The following is a 23,923-nucleotide window of genomic DNA, read 5'->3' as shown; positions in this document are numbered from 1 at the left end:
CGAAGGAAGCCCCAGAGGAGTGGGTGTGGTCTAGAGGGGCGGTAGGGGCGTGGCCTCCCAGAGTCCAGCCCGTACCCGAACAGACAATGCCCCGAAGCCGCCAGTCTGCCGCGCCCCCACCCCTCAGCTCCCAGTGATCCCTTCCGCTTGTCCGGGGACCCTCACCCCAATCTAGGGCCCCAGCCCCTCCCAAGGCCTACAGACTCGAATTCCCCTCCCCCCACTCCCTGCACCCGGGGGGAGGGAACCCCCGAACCCTGGTCGGAAAGGGGAAGGGGCGGGGTGAGGCAGCCAGCGGTGAGTGACCTGACGCTAGCCGAGCAGAGGCTGGGGGGTGGGGGCAAGTGCAGACTGCTTGCGATATTGAGGAAAGCGTTGGTCCTCGGGCGGGGGGCGGACATCTGGGGTCTTGAGGGGAATGAGCAGTAGAGGAATCTAATGTTTGGGACCTTAAAGTGAGCCGGGTGGGGAGGCCAAACGCGTAAATTCCCTGGCCTGGGAAGGTAGGATTCTATAGAGAAAATTAATTGGGGGTCGCGATCAAGGGGAGTAACTAAATATCATTGTCTAAAACTAACCCCCCCCCCCTTCTCCGCCCCTTCTAGTTTCACTCCAGACCTCTCCCAGTCCCCTGGGACTCGGTCTGATTTATACTGGGTCCACTAAGGGCTACATGACCGGCCCTCAGGGTAGAAGATTAACTCCATAGTCTCCCATCTATCCTTTCCTTCCTCTAGTTCTCCCTTCTCTTAAGGATCCAGGCATCCAACTCATCTCCTGCCTTTCCTCTCCCTTCTCCCTCTAACAGCCCATACTTTCCCCGAGTACCAAGCATCTGTCCGCGGAGTCCCCCATCATCTACGAATAACGGAGGGTTAAGGGGGTGGACTCGTCTCATATTTAGGGAGTGAGCGCATCCTAGCGGTGACCAGGCGGGGAGAGGCTAATGGAGGGGGGTAGGGGTGGGTGGGTGGGGGAACGCAACAGGGAGCGGTGTTGAGAGTGGTAGTTCGGAGTCGCTGAAGAGACAACAGGTGTTGGTTTATTGGGTTGGTTTTTTTTTTGAGGGGGTAATGAGAGGGGAAGGAGTCCCAGTTTTCTTCCCAGTGCAGGCTCTTTCGGATTCAAAGTGGAATTAAAATGACAGATGGAAAACCAGGAGGGGGTGGCAGGAGACCCAGGAATCCTTAAACCCTTACCCTTCCATGTCTGTCTCAACTGCTTGTCTCTCCCTTCTGGCAGGTAAAGTGAAAGAAAAACGAATAAAGACAAGACAGCAAGACTGCAAGGGGATGGGAACCCCAGGGGAGGGGCTGGGCCGCTGTACCCATGCCCTGATCCGGGGGGTCCCAGAAAGTCTGGGCAAAGAGGGAGAAGGAGTAGCAGTTGGTCTTCCACCTCTGGACTTGGCGAAGGCACAGCGAGAGCACGGGGTGCTGGGAGGGAAACTGAGGCAGCGTTTGGGACTTCAGTTATTGGAATTGCCCCCTGAGGAGCAACTGCCACTTGGACCCCTGCTAGGAGACACAGCTGTGGTACATGGGGATACAGCCCTCATCACTCGACCCTGGAGTCCTGCCAGGCGACCAGAAGTGAGTGCAGGAAAGGGAGTGGATAGGAAAAGGGGGAAAGAGAAGTTGAGGTCTAGAGTTTTTAGGAGAGCAGGGTTGCAGTAGTAGTACACCAGTATCTTAAAACTGAGGTTCTCTTCCCCTGCCCCTAGGTTGATGGGGTCAAAAGAGCTCTACAGGATCTGGGCCTTCGGATTGTGGAGATCAAAGACGATAATGCCACATTAGACGGGACAGATGTGCTGTTCACAGGTGGGACCTGGGGGGATCAGGAAGAAGGACGGTATGCTTCAGTGCTCTGGAGAACACAGTTTGGGGGAGAAGGGGCTGGGAGACAGATTTCTTTTCTGAACTCTTCCAGGCCGTGAGTTTTTCGTCGGCCTCTCTAAATGGACCAACCACCGAGGAGCTGAAATTGTTGCCGACACATTCAGGGTGAGGGGAGCTGACTGGTCCCTAAGCAAAGGGCTCAGAAGGTTGTGAGCCAAGGGCCCCCAAACTGGAGAGCTGGGAGTGGTGGGTGATTCCTGGAGTGGAAGGACCTAGCGTCTCGAGAAGAGCCGAGACTAGAGAAGAGGTGGAATCGGGAGGAGCAGTGGGGAAGACCAAGGGGAGCAGGTGTTATTTAGGATTCCGGGGGGGAGGACACCTCTTATCGTCCTGCCTTTCCAACACATTTCCACCCGTATCCGTCTTCTCAGGACTTTGCAGTCTCCACCGTGCCAGTCTCAGGCCCCTCTCATTTGCGAGGGCTCTGCGGGATGGGGGGCCCCCGCACTGTTGTAGCTGGCAGCAGCGAAGCGGCCCAGAAAGCTGTGAGGGTGAGGAGGAGGGACAGTGTGCAACAGGTGGGCGGGATTTGAGCGTTAAGGGGAGGAGCCTGATGGATGAGTGAAAGACCTGGGATGGGCGTGTGTGAGTGAGTGTGTGTGTGTATGTGTAATATGAAATTGCGGAAAATAAATAAGTTTAGTTTAACCCCAACCATCTGTTCCTTGGGCTTTGAAGGAGCCAGAAAACCCTGTAATTTGGGGAGCAGATTCGAAATCCTTTCTTTTTCCTTCTGCCCCCTAGGCTATGGCAGCGCTGACTGATCACCCCTACGCCTCTCTGACTCTCCCAGATGATGCCGCGGCAGACTGCTTGTTTCTGCGGCCGGGGATCCCTGGGGCTTCCCCATTCTTGCTGCACCGTGGGGGTGGAGACTTGCCCAACAGCCAGGAGGTGAGAAGGTGGAATTCTTTCAGAAGCCCGAAATAAAGGGAGCATTTCTTGGGGGCGAGAAAGAGGATAAGCAGAAATAGGGCACAAAGCCTCGAAGTAGAGGGGCAGAATTTCTGGAATCGCTAGGCATTGCGGGGCGGGAGCTTTGGGTTTGGGGCGTGGGAGATGGGCGGGGCTTATAATGAACCCCACCTCTTTTCCTTAGGTGCTGCAGAAACTGCCTGACGTGACTCTAGTACCTGTATCCTGCTCTGAGCTAGAGAAGGCTGGGGCTGGGCTTAGCTCTCTTTGCCTCGTCCTCAGCACCCGCCCCCACAGCTAAGAGATCCCCAAATGTGGGAGCAGGAAAGTAGGAAGAATAGAAAGGGGATGATTAGCTTACCCGTAGGATGATGAGTAGAAGAAGCTAGGTATGGGGTAGGAACCAGGGTTTGGGGTGGGACAGCGTGGGAAGGGGGAATAGATCGTCTTCCCGAGAATAAAATGAAACGAACCTTTTAGTCGTCACGGTGTGTAGTGTCTGATTAGGGGAGATGGGGTGACGCGGAACAATGTGGGGAGGGGCTGGAGTGGGCCTATAATTTTGAGAAAGGGAGGAGTTTAGAATTCAGGCATATCTTCCAGAGCTGTAAGGGAGCAGGAAGTGTCCTAGGCAAAGATGAATTCAGGATTAGCTTCTGATCACTTTTTGGGAGTGAGTGGCAGGTGGGAGGGAAGTCGGGAGTATCACATTTCGTGTTGGAGTAAGGCCTTCTCAAACTACTACCGCATAGATGGTGGTGGCATCCTGGGGGACAGTGGTGCGCAACCATTCAGGGTTTCTGAGGGGAATGTGGTCCAGATCAGCGTAGAGAAGGCTCTGGGAAAAAATGGAAAAAAAGGACAGGATGGAGAACAGGGATCTACCATATAGTCTGGGACTAACCTCCCCTTTGGGCCCCAGCAATGTGCCCTTTTTATTCACATTCTCTTTCATCCACTTTTCCCCCCAAGCTCACACCTCCCTCCAGTCCTTACCCTTTCTACATCCAAGTCACCTCTTTCCCGGGGCTCCTCTTTCGATCGACTCTCGATCTCGGTGTTCACGGGTGGAATTTTTGTGGGAGGGGACGGGGGCAGAGCTGAGAGATGGGGAGAGGGAATATGCCCAGTCATAGAATGGAGGTGGTGGAGGTGGGGAGAGGAGCTATTCTCACCGAATCCTGGGACGATTCTGTCAGGCCTGGAAAGGGGTAGCCTAGAAAAGGATAGGGAAGGGAAATTAGGGACTCTGACCAACCTTTTATTCTTATCTTTAGCCAACCCATACCCCAGTCATCTCCTTAAGTTTCTCGCTCAAAATCGAAAAAATTCAGGCTCCTGCTACCCAACCTGTCACTTCCTCCAAACCACAGTCATTTCCGTGCCTAACACACAGTAGGTACTTAATGTCTATTGTTTGGTTGATAGAGCTCACTCCTCAGCCCCTTCCCCCACCCCCAGCCAAGCTTTAATTAACCTCTGGCACACAGCTCTAACGGCTCTCAAATTTTGACCCCTCCCCTTTTCTCCACATCCCCACTCCAGTTTCTTCAGAAATCAGTTTCACTCTCACACTGGGATAACTCCACTCCTCAGTTTTTGAGCTCTTCACCCTAGGTTCTACCCTTTCCCATTCTTTTCGTCCACCACTCTAGTTCTTGGCACTTACTGGCGAAGTCTCCAAGCCATCCCCAGCCCCGCCAGCCCTAAAACCAATCCGATGCCCAGCAGAGGGTACAGGAACACAGGATATGAGGATCCTAAGGGGAGCAAAGTCGAAAGGGGGCGTTTAGAGTTCCCCTTTACAAGGAACCCTTCTATAATTCCCAACCAATACACATCAGGACTACTTCCATCTCCATCTATCCATTGATCAATTATTATGTGCCTAATCCTGTGCCAGGAGAAGGGAATACAAAACCAAACAAAACCGAAATAGTTTTTTCACCCCATTGGAGAGGATCAGATCGTTCTCCCAACAAACTGTAGTGTAGTTACCCTTTCCCCAACTCACCCGAGGTGGGGCTGGGGGTTCGACAAGCAGCCAAGTCCCCAAGCACTTTGAGCGAGGTACGGCTCTCAGAGCCATGCCGACCTCCAATTCCAGTACAGAAGAAGGTACCGGAGTCTCCTCGAGCCAGGAGAAGCTCCAACTTCTGGATGCCATTGGGGTCCACCGCACGCAGGCGGCCGGCAAAGGGCGAGGTGGAGGCTGGGGTGAGATTTCCTGGGGCGGAGGCCCAGAAGACAGGGCGGCGGCCTCTAAGCAAGCCCACACAGGCAGGGAAGCTAGGAGCCCAAGCCCAGCGGGTCGCGTGGGAGACCCCGGTGCAAGAGATATTCACTCGATCTCCTGGACGTCCCTCCAAAAGAACTGCGGAAGAGTTGGGGTGAAGGTGGGATTCTCAGTTTCACCTTCTACCACTAGCCTTTCTCCCGAAACCTGGCTTTCCTTGAGGATCCAGGCATCCCTTCCTCTCCCTTCCCCCATTCTTGGGTTGTTTCTGGTATTCAGGGAACGACCCTACCCCCTCCAGTCTTTGTTTCCTCCCCATTCCCACCTTTCTTACCCCACCCTCGCTCACCCCCCAAGTTCCCTCCAGTCCCTGAGAGCAGCAGCAAAAGTCCCAGGGCTAGGACCATGGTCAGGCATCTGGTGGGGACAGGAATGGGGGAGCTGAATCAGCAAGAGAGACCGGAGGGAAGTTGGCTAGAGAGAGGCAGCAGATGCTGGGTTGGGGGTACAGATAAGGAAACTGTGCAGGGATCAAGTGGCCTGGATACCAAATCCTAAAGGGAGTTTTGGTGGCCTAACATTCTTATTCATCACTCAGGTTTAGCCCTCTGTGCTGCCTTTTCAACCCTCCCTCCAGACCCTAGGCCTAGTTTCCCACATGGGGAAAATTAGGGCAGATATCCACACCAGGACTAGAGAGGACCACCAGGAGCAGGGGGGGCTGGTACTCATCTCCCAAGGGGAGGGGGAGCAGGGGCTGGGCTGTATTCACTCCTCCACCTGTTAGCCACACCCAGTTGGGTGTTTTTCCAAAGCCTATACTGCCCCAGGAACTATGACATCACAATGGGTTTTGGTGATGTCACAATCCCCTCTCTCTTTCGAAGGTAAAATGATTTTTTGGGGGGGTGGGGAGGGGACAAGCTATCCTGAACTATAGATTCCTTTTGTCCATTAATGGGACCCAAGAGTCTTTTTTGGGGGGACAGAGGTTTCCTCAGTCTTCAACTTTCCTTTCTCCACCCTATACTCTCTGTCCCCAATCAGATGAAACTGAGGAGGTGCCATTTGGGTCAGAAGGGGAGGGGCCTTTATAGCTATAAATCCCAAATATCTTCCTCCCTTCCAAGAGTTGGATCCTTGGAAATCTCCTTCTTCTGTCACCTCCAACAACCAGACCATGAATACCTTCTTACTCCTCAGCCTCTCAGTGTTGGTCTGCTGGGCTTCAGGTGAGCTCTATAGGGAACCCAGGGGTTCAGCTGACTTCTGCCCTCAATCCCTAGCTCCTACTTAGGGATCTAGGTATTGAGTTTCTTGGGCCCTTGATTTCCATTCCCCTTTCCTACCATTCTTCTCAGGGTTCAAGGGATCCAGGCCTCCAAAAGCCCTTTGCTCTCCTGGCCACTCTCCAGTAAACATTCCCCTCAGAGACTTAGAGATATTTCATTTTGGTTCCCTAGTGTTTTCAAAGCTTCTTCCTCCCTTCTCCAGTTCTCATTCTTCAAAGACTAAGTTCTTCAATTCTTTGTGCCTTCTTTGTGCTAGTTCTCAGGTATTTAGCATTTTATTTCTTTGCTGCTCTCCTTTCTCCCACTTATCCTGAGCCAGCATCCACTTTTTTAAGGGTCAAGAAGTATAGTTTTCCTAGTCCTTACTCTTTTCTGTAGTCCCTGCTCTCCCCTTAGGAATCCACCCCTGCACCTTTTCCAAAGCCTAGGTTTGGGCTTGGCAACTCCATCTCCAAAGTGGAGTTAAAGGGACCTTTCAGGTGGCTCTTAGCTTCTGAATCACGTCCAGAAGAGTCCTAGAACCTCTTTGGGAAACATCACTATAGTTGCTGTGGAGGGGATACCTGAGTCAAATCATTTTATGGGTGGGGCATTTAGTTTGGGTGGGAGAGTGAATAGGCTTCTATTTAAGTCAGGCTCTCCAAGAATTAGACTCCCAGTACCCAATGTCAATTAGGTAATTTGCTAACACAAGCCTTGAATAGCTGAGGATGAGAGCTTGGGCAGAGATTTCTGAATTCACTCTCTTCCATTTCTGGAATGTTTTGTGGGACTGTTTAAGGTGATTCTTTCTCTCCAACCAATTCTCTTCTTCAGATTGTAGGGTAAGAGTTCAGGATGAGGAATTTGAAGCCAAGCTGTTCTCCCCTTTGCTCTTAGCAACTGCAGGACACAGTTAGTTTCCTTGACTGTCCCCAGAGGAAAATCATCCCCCAGACCCAATTTATGAGTCTTTTTTGCAGCTTTTATTTTCCATAATGATCTTTCCCAGTTTCTTCTGGTTTTTCTTTATGGTATCCCACATTTCAATTCTTCCTTATCTCCTCTCTCCTTTCTCCAATTTCTATCCTTCCATTTTCTTCTAATATGAACTCTTGTCCAAATCCATACTCCCCTATCTTCTCCCATGGTCCCTTCCTGTTTTGGTCCCCCATCCCCTTTCATTTTCCAGATTTTTTCTTCCAGCTCCATTTTTTCTAATGGAAACTCTTCATTCTGTCTCTCCTTCCCTTGGTGTCTCTGTTTTCTTTGGCAGTACTGCCTCTCTTGTGACTCAACCAATAAGCAGGCATGGAAAGGGGACTGATGTTAACAAGGATGAGGTGTAGATCTTTTCAAAACCAACAGCCCCGCCCCACACCTGTGGAGAATACTTTCCAAATATCTTTTGTAAGCTTCCTCTTCACTGGAGGTGGCAGAATAAGGAGTTTACAGTAGAGCTCCCTGGGTAACTTGCATTCCTTTAGCCTCCCATTGCCCTCAGGCACTTGAGTTTGGTTTCCCAACTGGAACCTCTCTTAACTCTCTTATCTTCCCAGCTGACATTCGCTGTCACTCCTGCAACAAGTTCCCTGTGGTTGGCTGTGTGGATCGAAAATCCTGTCTCCTGGATCAAGGACATCAGTGTTTGACCACAGATGTCTACTTAGGTAAAAAGGACCCACCTTAGGGGGGAAAGGGAGTAGAGATAGAACTGAATGATAAAGGGGAAAGGAAAAGGCTGAGATTGGTGCTGATACCAGACTCAGGTAGGTAATAGAGAGAGAATTAGATAGAGATAAAAAGGAAAGAGCAGGAGGGAGAGGAGAAGAAAAAGCAGAGAAATGGAGAATGAAAAGCACAATCTTGAGACTGAGTTAGAGAGGGTGAGGAAAGTGGGAGCAATATGAGGGTCTCTTCTGGCTGATCCTGTGTCCTTCTTCCCCCAGGTAAGATGTGGCTTTACTCCAAATATCGGTGTGGTTCATCTACGGAACCCTGTATACAGGGCATCAACAAGACCAATGAATTAACCTACAATACCACTTGCTGCAGAAGAGACTCCTGCAATAGCTTTGCACCCCGTCCTTCTCCACTCCTGAGTCTCAGTCTCCTCACTCCTTTTGCTGGCCTCGGCTTCTGGCTTCTACACTGAAACTCAATAGAGTTTGTTTAGACCCAGATCCCACCCTCATATCTTCCCACTTAATTCTGTCCTTAGCCTCCTAGTCTCCTCATTCCCTCTGGAGTATTCCCCTGTATTCTGGTATTGTGGAAATAGCACTGAATTTGGAGTTGGAAGTCTTAGCTCTCTACTACTTACCGTCTGTGTGACCTTGGACCATGGATTCTCAGGGTCTCAGTTTTCTCTGTAAAAGTGAGAGGGTAGGACTAGGTAATTTCCAAACTCTTTTCCATCTTTAAATGTTATTATTCAAGTAGTTCCATTAATGACCTTTTTCTGGACTTCTTTCCCCCTCTAATATGTTTTCTCCCAATCATTTCCCATGGTCAGGGAACTGTAAAATGTTAGAGCTGTAATGGATCATGGGCATCATCATGAATCAATGAATTCAGTCCATTGTTTTTTCTACTATGCTAGTATCTCCTTGACCTTACCCTATTTCCCAGAATTGTCACTTTCCAATTTCTTCACCTCCCCTCCTGGTTATCCCTTACCTCCATTCATCTATCAAGGTCTCTTCCCCACCAAGTTTTCTCCAGCAGGGAGACTTAAGTCTGGACCTGATGTGGGAAGTCTTATACAGTCCTCAATATAAATTCCAGGTGGGATGTGATGGTCCTTCTCTGTAGGGTCTGATTCCCTGAACCCTGGCAACAGATACCACTCCCTTAACCTCACTCATGTCTAGCCCCATTGGAATAAATGTCTGTTTTCCAAAGATTACTGCGCTTTATTGTTCACAGATTCAGGTCTCCCCTCCCTTAAGCTTTGGCATTACTCCCCCCTCCATCCTCATACCTAGGACTCAAGATCCCTTGGGGCATCCAAGTTGTTTTTCCCTGAAGCTCCCTCAGGGAATTTCTGTTTTGGGTGGTGAAGGGAGGAGCTCGACCAACAAGTTTTTCTGGCCTATTTGTTCCTACCTTTTGCCTGGAGAATTGGCACAGAGGACCTAATGTTTGGGGGAACATGTTGTACACACCATATAGGGACCACACCCCTGGAGAATTTTCCACCTAAAACTGTATAGGTAGGCTTCAGCCTTCAGCCGGGTGAGAAGGATTAGACTGAGACTTAGGGGCAATTCCCTGCTATCCCCTAGAATTCTAGTAGATAGTTCTTCCCAATACTACTATGGTTTTCCTTAACTCTGAGATTGTGGCTCAGTTTTTTAGGGAAAGTCTCTGGCCTGGGAAACAAACTCTAAATAGATGCCCCCCCCCCCCCAAGCCCCTGTCTCCTTTTGTCTCCTCTGAGTTTCAAACAACCCTGACTTATTTGCTAAGGTGTGTGTGTGTGTGGGAGGGGTGACCTGGTTACTTGCACTGAGTACTCAAGAGTCTCTCTCATCACCTACATACCTTGTTTCAGGGAATCTGTTTTCGAAAGGTTTTCCTCAACAACAGCATCTAGCAGGCACTCCAGGTGCTCTCATTGATGGGATACCTGGGGTATGGAGTGAGACCTGACCCATTAGCTTTTTGGAGGGGGGAAAGCAGGACAATTGGGACCTGCCCAGGGTCACACAGCTAGTACGCCACCTAGCTGCCAAAAGTCGTTTGCTTTTCTGTGACACCCCACGAGAAAAAGCCTTGCCTAAAAAAATATATATGTATATTTTTTTAGACCCGGAGACACTTGTCCCTGGACAGAGCGTCCCCCATCCATGTGGGATGTGTCCCGGGTCTATTAAAAAATAGACCGAATTCGTCCAATCAAGCCTTCCTAGGTGCTTGAATGAACCCGAGGTACAGGATGAAAGGGAAGGGGTAAAGGGAGTTTACCAGAACTCCAAGAAAGCTTGAGACCACAGACTTATCTGGGCTGGCTCGACAAAATGATAAGGGATAGCTCCCAATAGGTTCAGCAGGAACTCTGATCTTATCTAAAACCAGAAAATCTGCAATAGCAAAGAATTCAAGGTCTCAGGCTTAATTGGAGTGAGAGTTGTAGAAGTTTATTGTTATGCTTCTATAAGGAGCGGGCAAGAGTCCTTTAGGGGACCTGCAAGTGAGAGGGGTACAGACTTTTACTTTTAAAGGGTAGGGCTGCTATTGTCAGGGCTGGCGGGATGGAGGGAAGGGACCTCAGTGCATAGATAAAGGTTAGAGCTGACTGAGAGGAACTTGTGACTTTAGTGCATAGAGAGTTTAGATGAGATTTGGGCCAGACCAGAAGACTTGAAGAGATCAAGTAAGAACAAAGGAGTCACAAGTTGTTGCCTAGGCGAGTGGGAAGGGGCATAGTTTGAGGCTGGGAAAGGGATTTTACAGATTACAATTTTACAATACAAATTGTAGTTACAAATGTACAAACTGGTTTTACAAATTGATTTAGACCCCAGGTACCCCATCATCATCATCTCTTAGGATCTCTGGTTGCTGAGATTTGATCACTGATTTAGGCTCCCAAGCCTTATTTCCATTTTCCTCCCTCACATTCCTCCCCCACCTCCATCACACCAGGTGAATTTTCTGCTCAGCTATAAATCAGTCAGTAGAGTTTAATAGACATTGGAGGAGGGTATCAGAGCCCTACCCTACCCAGATCCCTGTGCCCATAGAGCAATCCCATTACCCTCCCCATAGTCCTGGAAGGATCCAAGCCAGTGTGATGGCCACCAGAGTAGGCAAGGCAATGCTAGGAACCATAGTAGTTGCAGCACCATTGCAGAGGTCACCATGGCAACAGCTGGTGTGAGTGGTATAGGACACACCACCCACCAACTCGGTTTCCTCCTGTTCACAGCGATGGGCAGCCACACAGGTAGGGCGATGATGGATCAAGGTGACTGTGGCTATGGGAGAGAACAAGTACTGTCTGGAGTTGAGAGTTTTACTTTGGGAAGAAAGAAGATAGGAAGAAAAACTGGCTCCAGACTTTTTCTTTTTTAACAAATGGCCTCAGAATGATCTAAGGAGGAATGGATGGGTTGCCTACTTGGGGGTAATTTTAATGGTAGTGTGAAGGAATCTCACCCCCAAATGTTTGCCTTACTTTCTATCTTATGCCTAAAATTCCCTCATTAGACTATTGAATCATTTAGCTTAACGATTTGCTTCTATTAAAATTTGAGCATTCCCCCATATACTGCCTCCCTCCTTCCCTTCCCTCCCTCCCCCCAATCTCTTGGGAAGAATTGGATTCTAACAGAAATCTAAATAAAGGTATTATATCCCTTCCTTTTTGAAGGGAAGGAAATGGGAATGAGGGCTTGGAGAAGAAGCCTGCCTATATATGCTTAAATCTTCAAGGGAAGATGAATGATCAGGAGTTGGCTTCCTTCTCCAAAGGAATGGGAAAAGGAAGCAGATTGCCAGACTCACGGTTCCCTGGAACCTTGACCTGCTCCTCTTGGTTGAGTCTCTGCTCCAGGAATCCACAGCGCTCGCCCTCCCCACATGTCCTTACAATCTCAGAGCAGGGACCATCTCCATTACAGTCATAACATCGAATTCGATTGCCTATTCCAAAGAAGGGAAAAGATGAGCTGGGAGACCAGATACCTGGTTCCCTGGAGGAACAGGAGGGATGGGGAGATGGAAAGAGGTAGAGTAGGGAACTGGGGAAACCAGACAATTGGGTTTCCCTACTCACCCAGGGTCTTCCCCAACAGGGTGCACAGCAGAATCCAGAGGATTTCAGAGTTCATGATGTTACTTTTCCTCTAGTGTCTCTCTACCTCCCTCCCACCTACACCAAAGCAACTGGCTTATATCCCCCTGTGCTGGACTTTACAGGGCAATTAAAAAAAGAAGATGGAGTCATGCCTCACCTCATCACACCAGGGGGCCTCAGGTAGGACTTGGGTGGAGCCTCTAATCACTGGAGATTTTAGCATCTTGTTAAGCCCCTATGTTCCGACCCCCCAAATCCTTTCCAGATGGCCTTTTGTCTCTCAAAGGTCTCAATTTTTCCCCACCCACATCCCTCTTCTGTCAGAAAATCATGTCCCTTCCCCAGCTCTCCATTTTTTAAAGATAAAGCATATTTTGTTCTCACTATGTGCCAGGCAATGTAAGTGCTGCCTTCCCTATATCTTGATGACCAATGACACCTCTCCACTCAATCCCAATAGGGCTTTAAGTAGAGATCTGTGTCCCTAGACCAGGTCTCTTAGAACTCCCATATTCTATATCCCTCTTATTATTCTCTCCACAAACTGCATCATTTCCAAACAAACAAAACAATGATTTAACTCTTTCTTTCACAGTAGTAAAACTAGGAGGGATTAATTACAGGTTTGAAACACTGAAGCTCCAAAGAATCAAAGGGAACTGAGGCTGGGTGGGGTCATTGCCCTACCCCACTCCCCACACCCTGATGGACTTCCCAAAGGTTCCCACATTCCTCCCATATATCTGTTAGGACAATTTAAGGTGACATCTCAATTCAGTGTGGGAAAAAGGCTAACAGAGGTACCAATACATTAAGAGAGGGAGGGAGAAAGAGTAGAGAAGAGGTAGAAGAGGGTGTAAAGACAAAAGGAATAAAATGAGAAAGTGAAAAAACAAGATAAAGAGGAGGAAATATGAGTAAGGAAAGATAAAATGAAAAGAGAAATAAAAGGGAGGAAAGGAAAGAAGAAATTAAGAGATCAGAAAGGAAAGAGAGAAGGGCAAAGTAGAGGAAGGATAAGGAAAAGAAAAAGAGAGGGAAAAGATAAGAAAAATCTGTGAGGAAAAAAGAGAGAGAAGAAAGAAAAAAGAGAAAAAGGAAAATGAGAGATGATAAAAAAAAGTAGGAAGAGATGAGAAAAAAAGGTAAGGGAAGAAAATTATAGGAAAGGAAAGGAAAAAATGAAAGAGAAACAAGATGGGTAAAAAGAAATGTGAAAGATATAAAAAGTAATGAGAACGTAAAGAAGAAAGAGGGAGAGAAAGAAGAGAATGAAGAGAACAGAATGAGAAAGAGACAAAGGGAAGGAAAATGGAGGTGAAAATGACAAATTTAAATAGAGACAGAAAAGTACTTAGATATGGGATGGACAAATAAAGAGAAGAGAGAACACCATCACTGGAGTAAAAGACTGGAAGATAGAGGAATATAGACAGTAATAGGTATAGAGGGAAGGAGAAGGGCTTTCCCAGATTAAAGGAACAGAGATGTGGGAAACACTAGGTTCTTTCTTTCCCAAATTTCCTGACAGGGCTGGTCTGTCTACCCCTCCCAATGCAACCCAGTGACTTCACAAGATTTGAGGATCCCAGGGCACATGACAAATCAGACTCATGGATTTCTTATTCTAATCTATGCATTTGCTTCCTTTCTTTTCCAATTTCTTCTCCTTTTCATGGTAGCTGCCAAATCTTGTGTGATCCTGACTGTTGCTTCTCACTTTAAATCTTTTGGAATGACTGCAAACTTTTTCTTTGACCCTGAAGTTTTGGGTTTTGGCTATGATGTTCATTGGAATTTTCATTTTAGGGTTTCTTTCAGGAGGTGTGTTAGATTCTTGTATTTTCACTTTGCCCTGACGTTTCATTCATGATTTCTTGAAGTATATAGTACCAGGCTTTTTTTTTTTCCCCACAGGTGGTAGTGAATTGTGGGTTTCAAGGTAGTTCAATGTTTTATGGATTTTTCACTGAACTCTTTTGTGAATCACTGAATCAATTGGTTTTGATTTGTTGGTACCTTATCTTTTCTTCAGTTTTTTTTCGGTCTTTGGACTTTGTTCTACTATTTCTTGTTTTCTCATGGGGTTAATTTTTTTTGTGCATTCTACTTTTGTAGGGATTCTGTCACTAAACTGTTCATCTCTTTCCAAGTCTATCATTTAGTACTCTTGTTCTTATCTCTTTTTAAATTACATTAATTTCAATAAATTATTTTTATTTCTTTTTCTAAAATCTTATTTAATTTATTAATGTAATTTTAAAATTCATTACATTTCTTCTAGTTGATCTTGTGGACAAGCTGCATTTTTCTTTGAGGCTTTTTTGCATGTTCTGGAATTTTTCACTCCCTCTAGGTTTGTATATTGGACATTCCTGGCTCCATAATAGCTCTTTATTATAGGTTTTCATCTTTTTTTTTTTTAATTAAAAAAACCTACTCATTCTTCTAGCCTTACTTTTTGAATTGGAACTTTGTGCTAAGGTCAGGTTCTCTCTACTTTTGGAGGAAATGTTAGGAATCTTGTTTGGTCCTATTCTGTATTCTCTGTGGCCCTGTTACTGTTTCCCCCCCATATACTGAATGCTGTGTTCTTCAAGGATCTTAGGGGCAACTCAAGGCAAGAATCTAGAAAGTTTTGTCTGGATTCCTTCCCCAGTGTCTGCCAGGCCTCTGGCTATCTCCTTATGCTGACCTGGGATGGAAAAATTACTCACTGTGGTTTCTCTTTGGCATATCAGATCATTGTTGGGTCCAGGGTTCTTTCTTTATCTTTGTTGAAAAAGTAGGAGAGAGCTGAGCAATACTACTTCCTCTAGCCTTGGGGCAATGAAACTTTTGATTCTCTGGAATTATGGATGAAAGTAGCTCTGGGAGATGGGAAAGGGATATAGGGACTTGGGTCAGGAGTGGGAAACCTGTGGCCTTCTAGATTCTTGGATGCAGTCTTTTGACTGAGTCCAAGTTTTACTGAACAAGTCCTTAATTATTAAGGGGATTTGTTCTGTGAAGTTTGAATTCAGTCAAAGGGCTGCACTTGAGAACTTAGAGAGCCACATGTGGCCTACAGGCCACAGGTTCCCTGCCCCTGGGGTATTCAAGTAAGCAAGAAGTGACTGAGATGTGGGAAGGAGGAGATGTGTCTGTACATGCACTCAGTCCATGTTGGGAAGGTAGGTGAGCGACCTGGGAGCTGGTAGGGAAATAAGGAAAACCTTACAGGTTTGTTTTTTTTTTAAGGATCAAATGAGACAATATATGCACAGTGCTTTGCAAACCTTAAAGTGGTATATAAAAACTAGCTATTATTGTTAAGTTCCAAATTATAAGTGAAATATTGTAGCTAAAATTGTCTTGGCTCAGTTGTCTTTCTCCTTCCACTTTTTCTGTCTGTGTCTCCTTATCTCTCTGTATCTCCAAGTTTTTGTCTCCTCTTCTATCTCTGTATCCTTTCTTTCTCTGATATTTACTTCCTCTTCCTTTCTTTTCTTTCCCCTCTCCTTGAAATCTCTTCCCCTCTCTTTCCTTTTTCCCCTCTCTCAATCATTCTCTTTTTAAAAAATTATCAATTGTTCTTTCTCCCCTAGAATTACTCATCTATAAAATGAGGAGCTTGAATTAGATGATCTCTAAGGTCCTAACTTTGTTAAATCCTTTGATCCTTTTGTCCCTCTCCATAGTACACCTTCTGTCTCTGTTTCTTTCCTCTCAATATCTGTCTCTTCCTTTCTGTTTTTGTTGTGCTTTCTCTCCCATCCCCATCCCCTCTGACTGTCTTGTGTTGTCTGAGACCTGCTCTCCCAGCCGGACTCTCTACTCCACCTGCCCAATGGCTCCACTGTTACACTTGAAGCTTTGCTCTGGTTTTGCTGGAGAAGTCCTGGTAGACAGCTGAATTTACCCAGCCCTACCCTCTGGGTCTCCCTCTGCCCTCCTTCCACCCTTTTGTCTTCTAATTTTGACCCACACTCCCTTTCTGTTTCCAGAGATGGAGATGTTGGGCTGCTTTCCTTGGCTATACACTACTTATTGAATGGAGGGAAGCTTCTATAACCTGTGGCTCCAGGGCTGTATGTGTGACTGATGCTACCTAGTAGAGCCAAGGCAAGTTGCAGCCTTCTCAGTCTGGGCTTCTGTGACCCTATCCTGGCAGGTAGCAGCACTCCTCCTCTAGTCTATATAACCTTGTGGACCCCGTATCCTAAGGCACTATCTGAGATCCTTGACATGCTCCCTGGGAAACCTAGAAATAAGTCTGTACCATTCCCATTTCTAGAAATACTCCTAAAGATACTTCAATACTCAATCCATTTGGTCAGTATAAAAGGTAGACGGCTGGAGGGAGGGGGTGGGGGTTGTGACTGGAGGACCTTGGCTGGAGAAAGAGGGAGGAAGATGAAAACAAAGGCCATAAATACCCTGAGGAAGTTTGCAGAAAGGTAAATGATTTCTGGTCCTAGAGCAGCTAGCAGAACTCTCAGTATTGGGAGATAGGTTTCTCCAGGGGAGCAGGAATGGGATTGAGAAAATATTAAGAAAGAGGGGGTATCACAATCCAATTTCCCTTTTCCAGTTCAAAGATTTTGAGTCAAAGGGACCTTCCCACTCCTTCCCTCCATTTCCCTAGTAATTTCCTGTAGGATCTGGTAACTTGGAGGCTAGGGGTTGGGGGGAGGGAGGATGAAGGACAGAAAGACTCTAAACCTGGGTTCCCAACTTGGGGTGTGTGTACTCCCAGGATATAGGAGAAGCTCGTCAAAGAGCATGTGGAATATTGGTAGGTAACAATATCATGTAATTGAAATTGATCTACTTTATTTCTCCTATATACATGCGTGGTAAACTCTTGAATTTATTTCTAGAGTTTTACATTAAATAAGGGATTTCAGAAGGTTTACTGAAAGCCAAGGGGTACAGGGACCTAAAAACGTTGAGAAACCCTGCTCTAGGCTGTGGACCCAACAGGTGAAGCCAAAATCCAGTCATTAAGTATATTCCTCCCCCCCCCCCCCTCTTAGGGCAGGGTTTAAGTCTGGGCAACAAGATAACTTTTCCAAGGGGCAAGATCACAAGGTAGGTGGAGTTTCACTTCCTGCACATTTCTTCTTTTCTAGAGGTCCTAAGGGGATAGAGAACATGGGTGCTATACTTTCCTCACCCTATCCCAAATCCCCAAGTTCCTCTGTTGCAGAACAAGGAGGGGAAAAAGAGATATGAGGGGATTGCATGTGAACAGAGAGCCAACATAATGGCTTAGGAGCCTGTGTTAACCTAGACACTGGCAAATGGCCAACTGTTCACCAACCCTTAAAGTCCTAAGGGGAAAGGGATAAAATGTTCCCTTCAGCCTGGATGTTCAAGAGAGTGACCATAACATCCAGTGCTTGGACCACAATACCTCCAGGATGGTCACTTTCAGGAGACATGGAAGCAAGAAGGGTGAGGACATACATAGGGGACTAAGGGATTCATGGGCAGTGGAGAGGGTGTGGATAATACCAGCTCTGGAAACTATAGTTTGGACTTTTCTCTCTTTGGGAAGTGTGTGTATGTATGTATGTATGTGTATGTTGCATGTCCTGGGTGAGTTTATGGGTAAGACTTGTGGAATTCTGCTCCCTGAAGCTCTGTGGCCTGAATTCACTCACCCTTCTAGTAAAATGACAGTTCTCTCTAGCTGTGTAATGCCAGGAGATTAGGGGGCACCTGATCCTTTTGATTTCTTTCATGACTCATTTTTAGGAGAATGAGGCAATGGGAGATGTTCACCTTTAAATTTTACTTTTAATCTGTCCATTAGTTTCCCCCTCTCACTGCCTTTCAATCCTTTTCTTTGTCCTCTTAGTCTTTTCCTCTCTGGGTACCCCTTATTCCCTTGGTCTTATTCTTTTTGTTCCTTAGTCTCCCTTTTCTCTGCTTTTAATGTTAACTTCTTACTTCTGCAGTATGCTCCCCTTCCCCCCCGCCCCCCGACTCAGTTGACCACAGCATTCCCCAAAATGTTGAAACTGACTTGGGTGTATACTAGGTGATAGGTGACAACATAATTTCATTTGTGAAATATCCTTTCCCCTCTCTTCCCTCCTCCCAACAGCTGTCCCCAAAGGAGACAAGAGGAAGTATAGCAGTACAGTCTCCCAAGCCCCATGTTTCTGATGAGGTAACAGGGGCTTCATTTCATCCTGGGTTTCCAAGGAGACCTTCAGATCCCTTCTCCTTACAGATGACATCATCAAGATCACATGGTCCTGGGGGCAGGTGGGCTGAGAGACAGTGGAAGGAGAAGATGGATAAGGAAATAGAGAAACAGACCACCAACATACTCCCCATCTCTTCTGATACCCAAGTTTTTTGCCTCCTCACTGCACCATATCAGGAACTCAGGCACCTGACCTTCTAGTTCCTTCCTTACCTGGGGATGGCTAAATGGATATTTTCATAAATCTGGGTTTCTGGTTTGAAATGAGAAGTGGAATCATCTGTGGAGGAATATAAAGAAGTGGCAGAAAGATTACACACACACACAGACACAAATACCGCCCTGCCCCCCGCCCCCAACAGTACCCCTGTTCTCTTCTTACTGACTATTCTTTCCTACCATCAGAAATCATGGGGAGTTTAGAGGTTGAGAGGAATGGAGATGTCTGGGTTCAAGAACTTTTTCTAAAGTTCTGCCCAAATGCCTTTTCCTCTTCTTTCTCCTCTGCCAACATCTCTCTCAGTGTGTGTGTGTGTGTGTGTGTGTGTGTGTGTGTGTTTGTGCATATGTTGGAGAAGGTAGGAAAACCTCTGTACGGAGCCCCGTGGTTCCGGCGTCTCCAGAGAACTATTCCCAGGGCCATGATGGTGACCCCCTGCCCCAGAACACAAAGCAGCAACAGGATTTTTTGGATATCCCAGGTTAGGGAGACTACACAGTGGGCAGGAAAGGCATCTGGGGAGGCCGCAGCTGGAAGGAGAATAATAAGAATTTTATTTAGATCCTTAAGGGTTACAAAATGCTTTATATAATTATTTCATTTGATTTTTATAGCAATTTTGTGATGTAGGTGCTATTGCTATTCCCATTTTAGAGACTGAGAAACTGAAGCTGAAAGAGGTTAAGTAACTTATCCAGGATCACATTGTTAATAAGTGGTTGAGGTGAGATATGACTCAGGATGAGGATAAAGGGTTAGGATATATGTACAGAAGCCAGTGGAAAAGTCCTCATCTTCATTCCAAATTACATTCCCTATAAAAATGGATGATTTCAGGTAGGGAATAGCTCCCCAGCTAGTACAGATTAACAGAATTCTTATACTGGAAGAGATTTTATCTTTTACTCCAACCCTGTCATTTTACAGAAGAGGTCAGAAAGATAAAGTGACTTATTTGAGGTCACACACTAATTAGGATTCCTCTAGGTTTTTCTACTATATTGTTTTTCCTCTCACAATAGAAGGCTTCTACCTTTTATACAATTGTTAAGTGTGACCAGAGCAACCTGTTAGCATGCATTCTACTGTCTACCCCAATCTCAAAGAGGAAAAACTATATTAAAGAACTACATTATTTTTCAACTTCTTAACAATAGGGGGTGATTCTTCTAGTAATGGAATAGTACGTGAAAATGAATTTTGCTTTTCCCCCATCTTTTACTATTCCATCAACAATTTTCTATAATAGTCCTTTCTTCCTGAAATATGTGGATGGTTTCTTTTTTCTTTCCATGATTCTTCCCCAATTCCTGGAAATTGACTGTGCCACACCAAACAGCATTGTAACATCACTCTTTTGTGTCTAATGCACTATTCCACTAGGATTATTTTTCTTCTCCTTTTCTCCTCTCCAGCAGTATACCATTTCTAGCATCAGTGTACATATATCCTTTCTTTAAGCAATTCCATCAGAAATTTTGTGTGTTATTTCCTCCCATTTCTACTCCTTTACCAAAAAGCATTTGATAATTTGGATTGCAGACCATTCCACCAAAAGTTCTTGGTTTTCACGGTCTTCTCTCCTCTAATAGTTACTCTTTTTTTTTTTGGAGGGGGGAAGGCAAGGCAATTGGAATTAAGTGACTTGCCGAAGGTCACACAGCTAGTAAGTGTATCAAGTTTCTGAGGGAGGATTTGAACTCAGGTCCTCCTGACTCCAGGGCTGGTGCTCTATTCACTGAGCCACTTAGCTGCCCCCCTCCAAGAGTTATTTTTATAATAACAACCCACATTTGTACTTTTACATTTATTTATATATTTCTATTTGACTCACAATAACCTTGGAAAGTAAGAAATATAGGTATTACTATCTATGCCTTATAGATGAGGAAACAGGCTCGAGAGTTTAAATGACTTGCCCAGGGTCAAAATTCCAGTCCCTGCTCTACAATGGGTTATTTTACAATAATAATAATAATAGTAATAACACAATTCTATTGCACTATCTACTGCATAAGGTTATTGAAAAGAAAGTATTTTTTTCCCTAAATGTGAACTGTTATTTTTATTATTATTCCCTTCCCCAAATTCACCTGTCAGGTTGAAACTGATGCCCTTGTTCTGGGGGAAAATGCAACGAATGCTCCTGGTCCTTCGGATACGGGACTCTGAGGTTCCCTCCACAGGACATACCATAAGAAGGGAAGCATTCTTTCCCGTGAAAGTCTCCGTCTTACCCTTCACTTTCCCCTTCCCTTCCTGCCAAACCACAGAGTCCAGGAAAACTGCTGAGACCACTGAACACACCAGGATTGAGCAGAGAGAACCATCAGTTGTCTTTGCTGATAGCTGGGAGCCTATTGGGGAAAAAAAGGGGTGGGGGGACAATCCACTATATTATTACATATGTTCACCAAACCCCTGAAGCCACAGTGAACAATTGGAGCAGCCAACAGCTTTTGCCTAGCTTCCTTCATCATCTTCAGAACTTAGTGTTCTCAAAGAAATGGATCATTGTGATGACCAAAGAGCCTGGCATGGGGCTTCATGATCACATACTCTCCCTCTGTCCTCTCCCTAAAGGTCTCCCCATTTCTTTTGAGACTCCCTCAGCCCCATATACCCTCTCTTCTTCCTGTCCCCACAAGGTTCCATAAACGTCCTCTCACCTCTGATCACAGAGAGGTCATACACCCTCCAGTTCTGGTACTTGAAATAGCTGCCAAGCACAGCACACCAGTATCTTCCTGCATCCTCCTCCTTAGCCCCTTCTAGCCACAGGGAATTATTCCCCAGCAGACTTAGCCTGACTTCCCTCAAGATCTTCTTACTCTCTGGAGCCTTGTTGGTTATGGGGACATGGATCACTGGGATAGTAGAGAATCCAGACACAGGACTTCGGAACCATGATAGCATCTCATCTCCATACAAGGTAGGTGGTTTAGGGCATGGGAGTTCCACAGTTTCCCTGAGGACCACATATGTGGACAGGATATCATCTGTGTAGAAGGAGGGTGAGTGATAGGAGATTAGTCCAAGAAGATGGAACAGTCCCCACCCTTCCCCTACCTGACTGACCCCTTTCTTCCTTTCTCCTTATTAGGGTTTGTCATATTCTTGGTTGTGCTAGGTGGCACAGTGGATAGAGCACCAAGTCTGGATTCAGGAAGACCTGAATTCAAATCTAGCCTCGGATACTAACTAGCTGTCTGTCCCGGGACAAGTCATTTAAGCTGTCTGCCTCATTTTCCCCATCTGTAAAATGGGGATAATAATTGTACCTGCCTCCCAGGGTTGTTGTAAGGTAATTGAGGTAATAATTGTAAAGTGCTTACTTAGCACAGTGTCTGGCACATAGTAAGCACTATATAAATGTCAGCTTATTATTATTATTAATATTACCTGTGGGAGGGTACTCTTTCTCAAGCTGGAGGACAGAGTTGGGGAGGAAAATGGAAGGAAAACTTCTTCCTTTCATAGGAATGAAGACATAACGGGAGATACAACCAAACTCTAGTTGGAAAGGGAGAAATGGATTTCCCTTTCTTGCCTCACTTTGCTAAGAATGGAACCATTAAAAGGTATTGGGAAACAATAGGGAAATGGGTCAAACTCAGTCCAGATTTTGCCTTTTAAGACTCTTTCTAAGAATGGAGTTACCAAAAGAGGCCTGAAAACACTGGACAAGTGAGCCCAAGGAAACTTAAAAAAGGGGAGAGAAATTTACCATTGGGTGGTGTATGAAGGTGCCTATCATACTCCACCACTACTAGACAGAGATATTTGAGTTGCTGCTGCTCTCTTTTTCTTTCCCCAGTTCTGCCTCTGGTCACTCCCTCCTACCATCCCTGGATCAGAATGGTTATTCCCTGTTTGTTTCCACAGTCTCCTTGGCCGGATTTCACCATTAGATAAAGGGGGTGATAGAGATAATGGGCAGCCCTTTTGTTGCTGGGGCAGTGAAGACTAGGGACACACCTCCACATTAACATCAGTCACCCTCCTTCCTCACCCCTCATTTAAAGAAAAGTGTAAAACCCCTAATCCTGAAGACATTTTTAGGTCCTTAACTCCACCTGCTGCTACTCACCTGATGAGATCTGAGGGATGAATGCAAGTAGGAGAAAGAAGTAGAGGAGTGTGCAAGCCATGGGAAGTGTCTACACAAGAATGCTTTCACAGCGAGATGGGAGTCCTAAGAAGGAAAGAGGGTCAAGATAACAGACTGTAGTTCCAGGGGCCTGGATGATATGGTCCCCTGATGGGGATGAGAAGGCAAGCAATAATAAACCAAGAGCTATTCTGTCCACTGGAGATAAGAGGATAGTGGCCTCTCTGGTGTGTGTTCATGCAGGGCTATCACATACAGAGGGGTCCAATAACCATATCCTGTAACCCAAAAAGGATTGTAATAGATAGAACATTATGTCATGTTTAAAGACTTTGTCTTTGGCACAGCAAAAGAAGGAGCCAAAATAAGAGACACTTGTTAATGCTTTTTTTAAGAACATATTTTTTTTTAATGCCAGAGAGTTCCAAAATACATTTGTATTTATGGTGCAATTATTATAACGAAGACAGTCTCTCATAGAGAGTAACATAGGGGACACAATAATCAGATCTTGCCTAGAGTGGACAAATAGATTGTCTCAGTTCGGTATTGCTCTCTCAATTTACTCAATACAGTGAATCAACTGGGCAATTTATTTCCTTCTTCCAGACCTCAGTTTCTCTATCTTCAAAATGAAATAGTTAGACTAGGTAATTTCTAAGGTTTTTTTCCCCCAGCTCCAGCCCCCTGTGACTCAGTTTTTCATAGTAATGAAAGGCAAAATGTATTGGTCATTGCTTCCTGGATATACCAGGTTTCCCTGAGAGTAGGAATCTAAATGCTATTTAAATTTTTATTGATGTTATTTATTTTTTATCTCCTCCCTCCCTTCCTTCCTTAGAAATTATGGCTTTAATTGACATTATTTTGCATCCAATAACAGAAAAATCCTAGCTTGGATATCCATTGGCCCCCAAGAATCCTGTAGGTGGTAGTCCAGTCAAGTATTTGCCTATAACTTTTGTTTCCTTTTTTTTTTTTATTATTTTCAATGCACAAAAAAAATCTATTTTCTCTCCCTTCTACTTTTCCCCATTGAAAAAAGAAGGAAAAAAACCCTTGAAACAAATATACATAGAAAATAGAAAATCAAAACAAATTTTAACACTAGCTATGTCAAAAAATTTATGTCTTATTTTGCACCCAGAGTCTATCATTTCACTGTCAGGAGGAGGGTAACATGCTTCTTCATAAATCCTCCAGAATCATAGATGGTCAACATGTCAATCAGAGTTCTTAAGTCTTTCAGAGTTGTCTTTATAAAGTT

At 45.6% G+C, this 23,923-nt stretch overlaps 3 protein-coding genes across 9 annotated transcripts; 1 reads left to right on the top strand and 2 right to left on the bottom strand.

Annotated features, from left to right (window-relative positions):
• Positions 1–167: 167 nt before the first annotated feature.
• LOC138149997 (putative hydrolase DDAH2) lies at positions 168–8,891 on the top strand. Of its 4 annotated transcripts, none has more exons than XM_069073303.1 (7): positions 168–297; positions 1,243–1,592; positions 1,724–1,823; positions 1,933–2,006; positions 2,273–2,392; positions 2,646–2,795; positions 3,001–3,302. In XM_069073303.1, exons 2-7 carry the CDS (start codon positions 1,293–1,295, stop codon positions 3,115–3,117), a joined length of 861 nt encoding a protein of 286 aa, XP_068929404.1. In that variant the 5' UTR covers positions 168–297; positions 1,243–1,292; the 3' UTR covers positions 3,118–3,302. The 4 variants fall into 4 exon arrangements, with proteins under 4 accessions (XP_068929404.1, XP_068929408.1, XP_068929407.1 ...); XM_069073306.1 differs by lacking the exon at positions 168–297 and adding an exon at positions 975–1,034; XM_069073305.1 differs by lacking the exon at positions 168–297 and adding an exon at positions 976–1,049.
• MPIG6B (megakaryocyte and platelet inhibitory receptor G6b) lies at positions 3,291–5,582 on the bottom strand. Of its 2 annotated transcripts, none has more exons than XM_069073309.1 (5): positions 5,402–5,582; positions 4,831–5,190; positions 4,486–4,576; positions 3,833–4,032; positions 3,291–3,654 (listed from the first exon to the last, which is right to left on the bottom strand). In XM_069073309.1, exons 1-5 carry the CDS (start codon positions 5,457–5,459, stop codon positions 3,638–3,640), a joined length of 726 nt encoding a protein of 241 aa, XP_068929410.1. In that variant the 5' UTR covers positions 5,460–5,582; the 3' UTR covers positions 3,291–3,637. The 2 variants fall into 2 exon arrangements, with proteins under 2 accessions (XP_068929410.1, XP_068929409.1); XM_069073308.1 differs by having other exon boundaries at positions 3,813–4,032; positions 5,402–5,553.
• Positions 8,892–9,718: 827 nt separating the features above from the next.
• Positions 9,719–23,317, bottom strand: LOC138149994 (lymphocyte antigen 6 complex locus protein G6f-like). 3 transcript variants are annotated; one of them, XM_069073301.1, is made up of 6 exons: positions 22,636–23,317; positions 21,215–21,544; positions 20,639–20,902; positions 18,914–19,075; positions 11,835–11,972; positions 9,719–11,305 (listed from the first exon to the last, which is right to left on the bottom strand). In XM_069073301.1, the coding sequence occupies exons 1-6, from the start codon at positions 22,694–22,696 to the stop codon at positions 11,082–11,084; spliced, it is 1,179 nt and encodes a 392-aa protein (XP_068929402.1). In that variant the 5' UTR covers positions 22,697–23,317; the 3' UTR covers positions 9,719–11,081. The 3 variants fall into 3 exon arrangements, with proteins under 3 accessions (XP_068929402.1, XP_068929400.1, XP_068929401.1); XM_069073299.1 differs by lacking the exons at positions 9,719–11,305; positions 11,835–11,972 and adding exons at positions 17,830–18,389; positions 18,539–18,605; XM_069073300.1 differs by lacking the exons at positions 9,719–11,305; positions 11,835–11,972 and adding an exon at positions 17,830–18,605.
• Between the last annotated feature and the right edge of the window lie 606 nt (positions 23,318–23,923).

This window comes from Petaurus breviceps, unplaced genomic scaffold (genome assembly GCF_028583685.1).
Source record: "Petaurus breviceps papuanus isolate PSGF00001 unplaced genomic scaffold, PetGlider_PUasm1.0 90865, whole genome shotgun sequence".
Lineage (NCBI taxonomy): Eukaryota > Metazoa > Chordata > Mammalia > Diprotodontia > Petauridae > Petaurus > Petaurus breviceps.
The sequence above is the reverse complement of the archived record's forward strand: the minus strand, read 5'-3'. Positions and strand labels throughout refer to the sequence as shown.

Bases quoted from the DNA above. Each gene is read 5' to 3' on its own strand.
- LOC138149994 (XM_069073301.1), bottom strand. From the start codon at position 22,696: ATGGCTTGCACACTCCTCTACTTCTTTCTCCTACTTGCATTCATCCCT. The intron at 21,545-22,635 runs GTGAGTAGCAGC...CCTTCTACACAG, and splicing joins CATCCCTCAGATCTCATCAG to ATGATATCCTGTCCACATAT. The intron at 11,973-18,913 runs GTTTTCCTACCT...TCTTTGGAATAG, and splicing joins CCACGGGGCTCCGTACAGAG to GCAATCGAATTCGATGTTAT.
- MPIG6B (XM_069073308.1), bottom strand. From the start codon at position 5,459: ATGGTCCTAGCCCTGGGACTTTTGCTGCTGCTCTCAGGGACTGGAGGG. The intron at 5,191-5,401 runs GTGAGCGAGGGT...ACTCTTCCGCAG, and splicing joins GACTGGAGGGAACTTGGGGG to TTCTTTTGGAGGGACGTCCA. The intron at 3,655-3,812 runs GTAAGGACTGGA...ATTTTTTCCCAG, and splicing joins GTGACTTGGATGTAGAAAGG to AGCCTTCTCTACGCTGATCT.
- LOC138149997 (XM_069073303.1), top strand. From the start codon at position 1,293: ATGGGAACCCCAGGGGAGGGGCTGGGCCGCTGTACCCATGCCCTGATC. The intron at 2,007-2,272 runs GTGAGGGGAGCT...CCGTCTTCTCAG, and splicing joins TTGTTGCCGACACATTCAGG to GACTTTGCAGTCTCCACCGT. The intron at 2,393-2,645 runs GTGAGGAGGAGG...TCTGCCCCCTAG, and splicing joins CGGCCCAGAAAGCTGTGAGG to GCTATGGCAGCGCTGACTGA.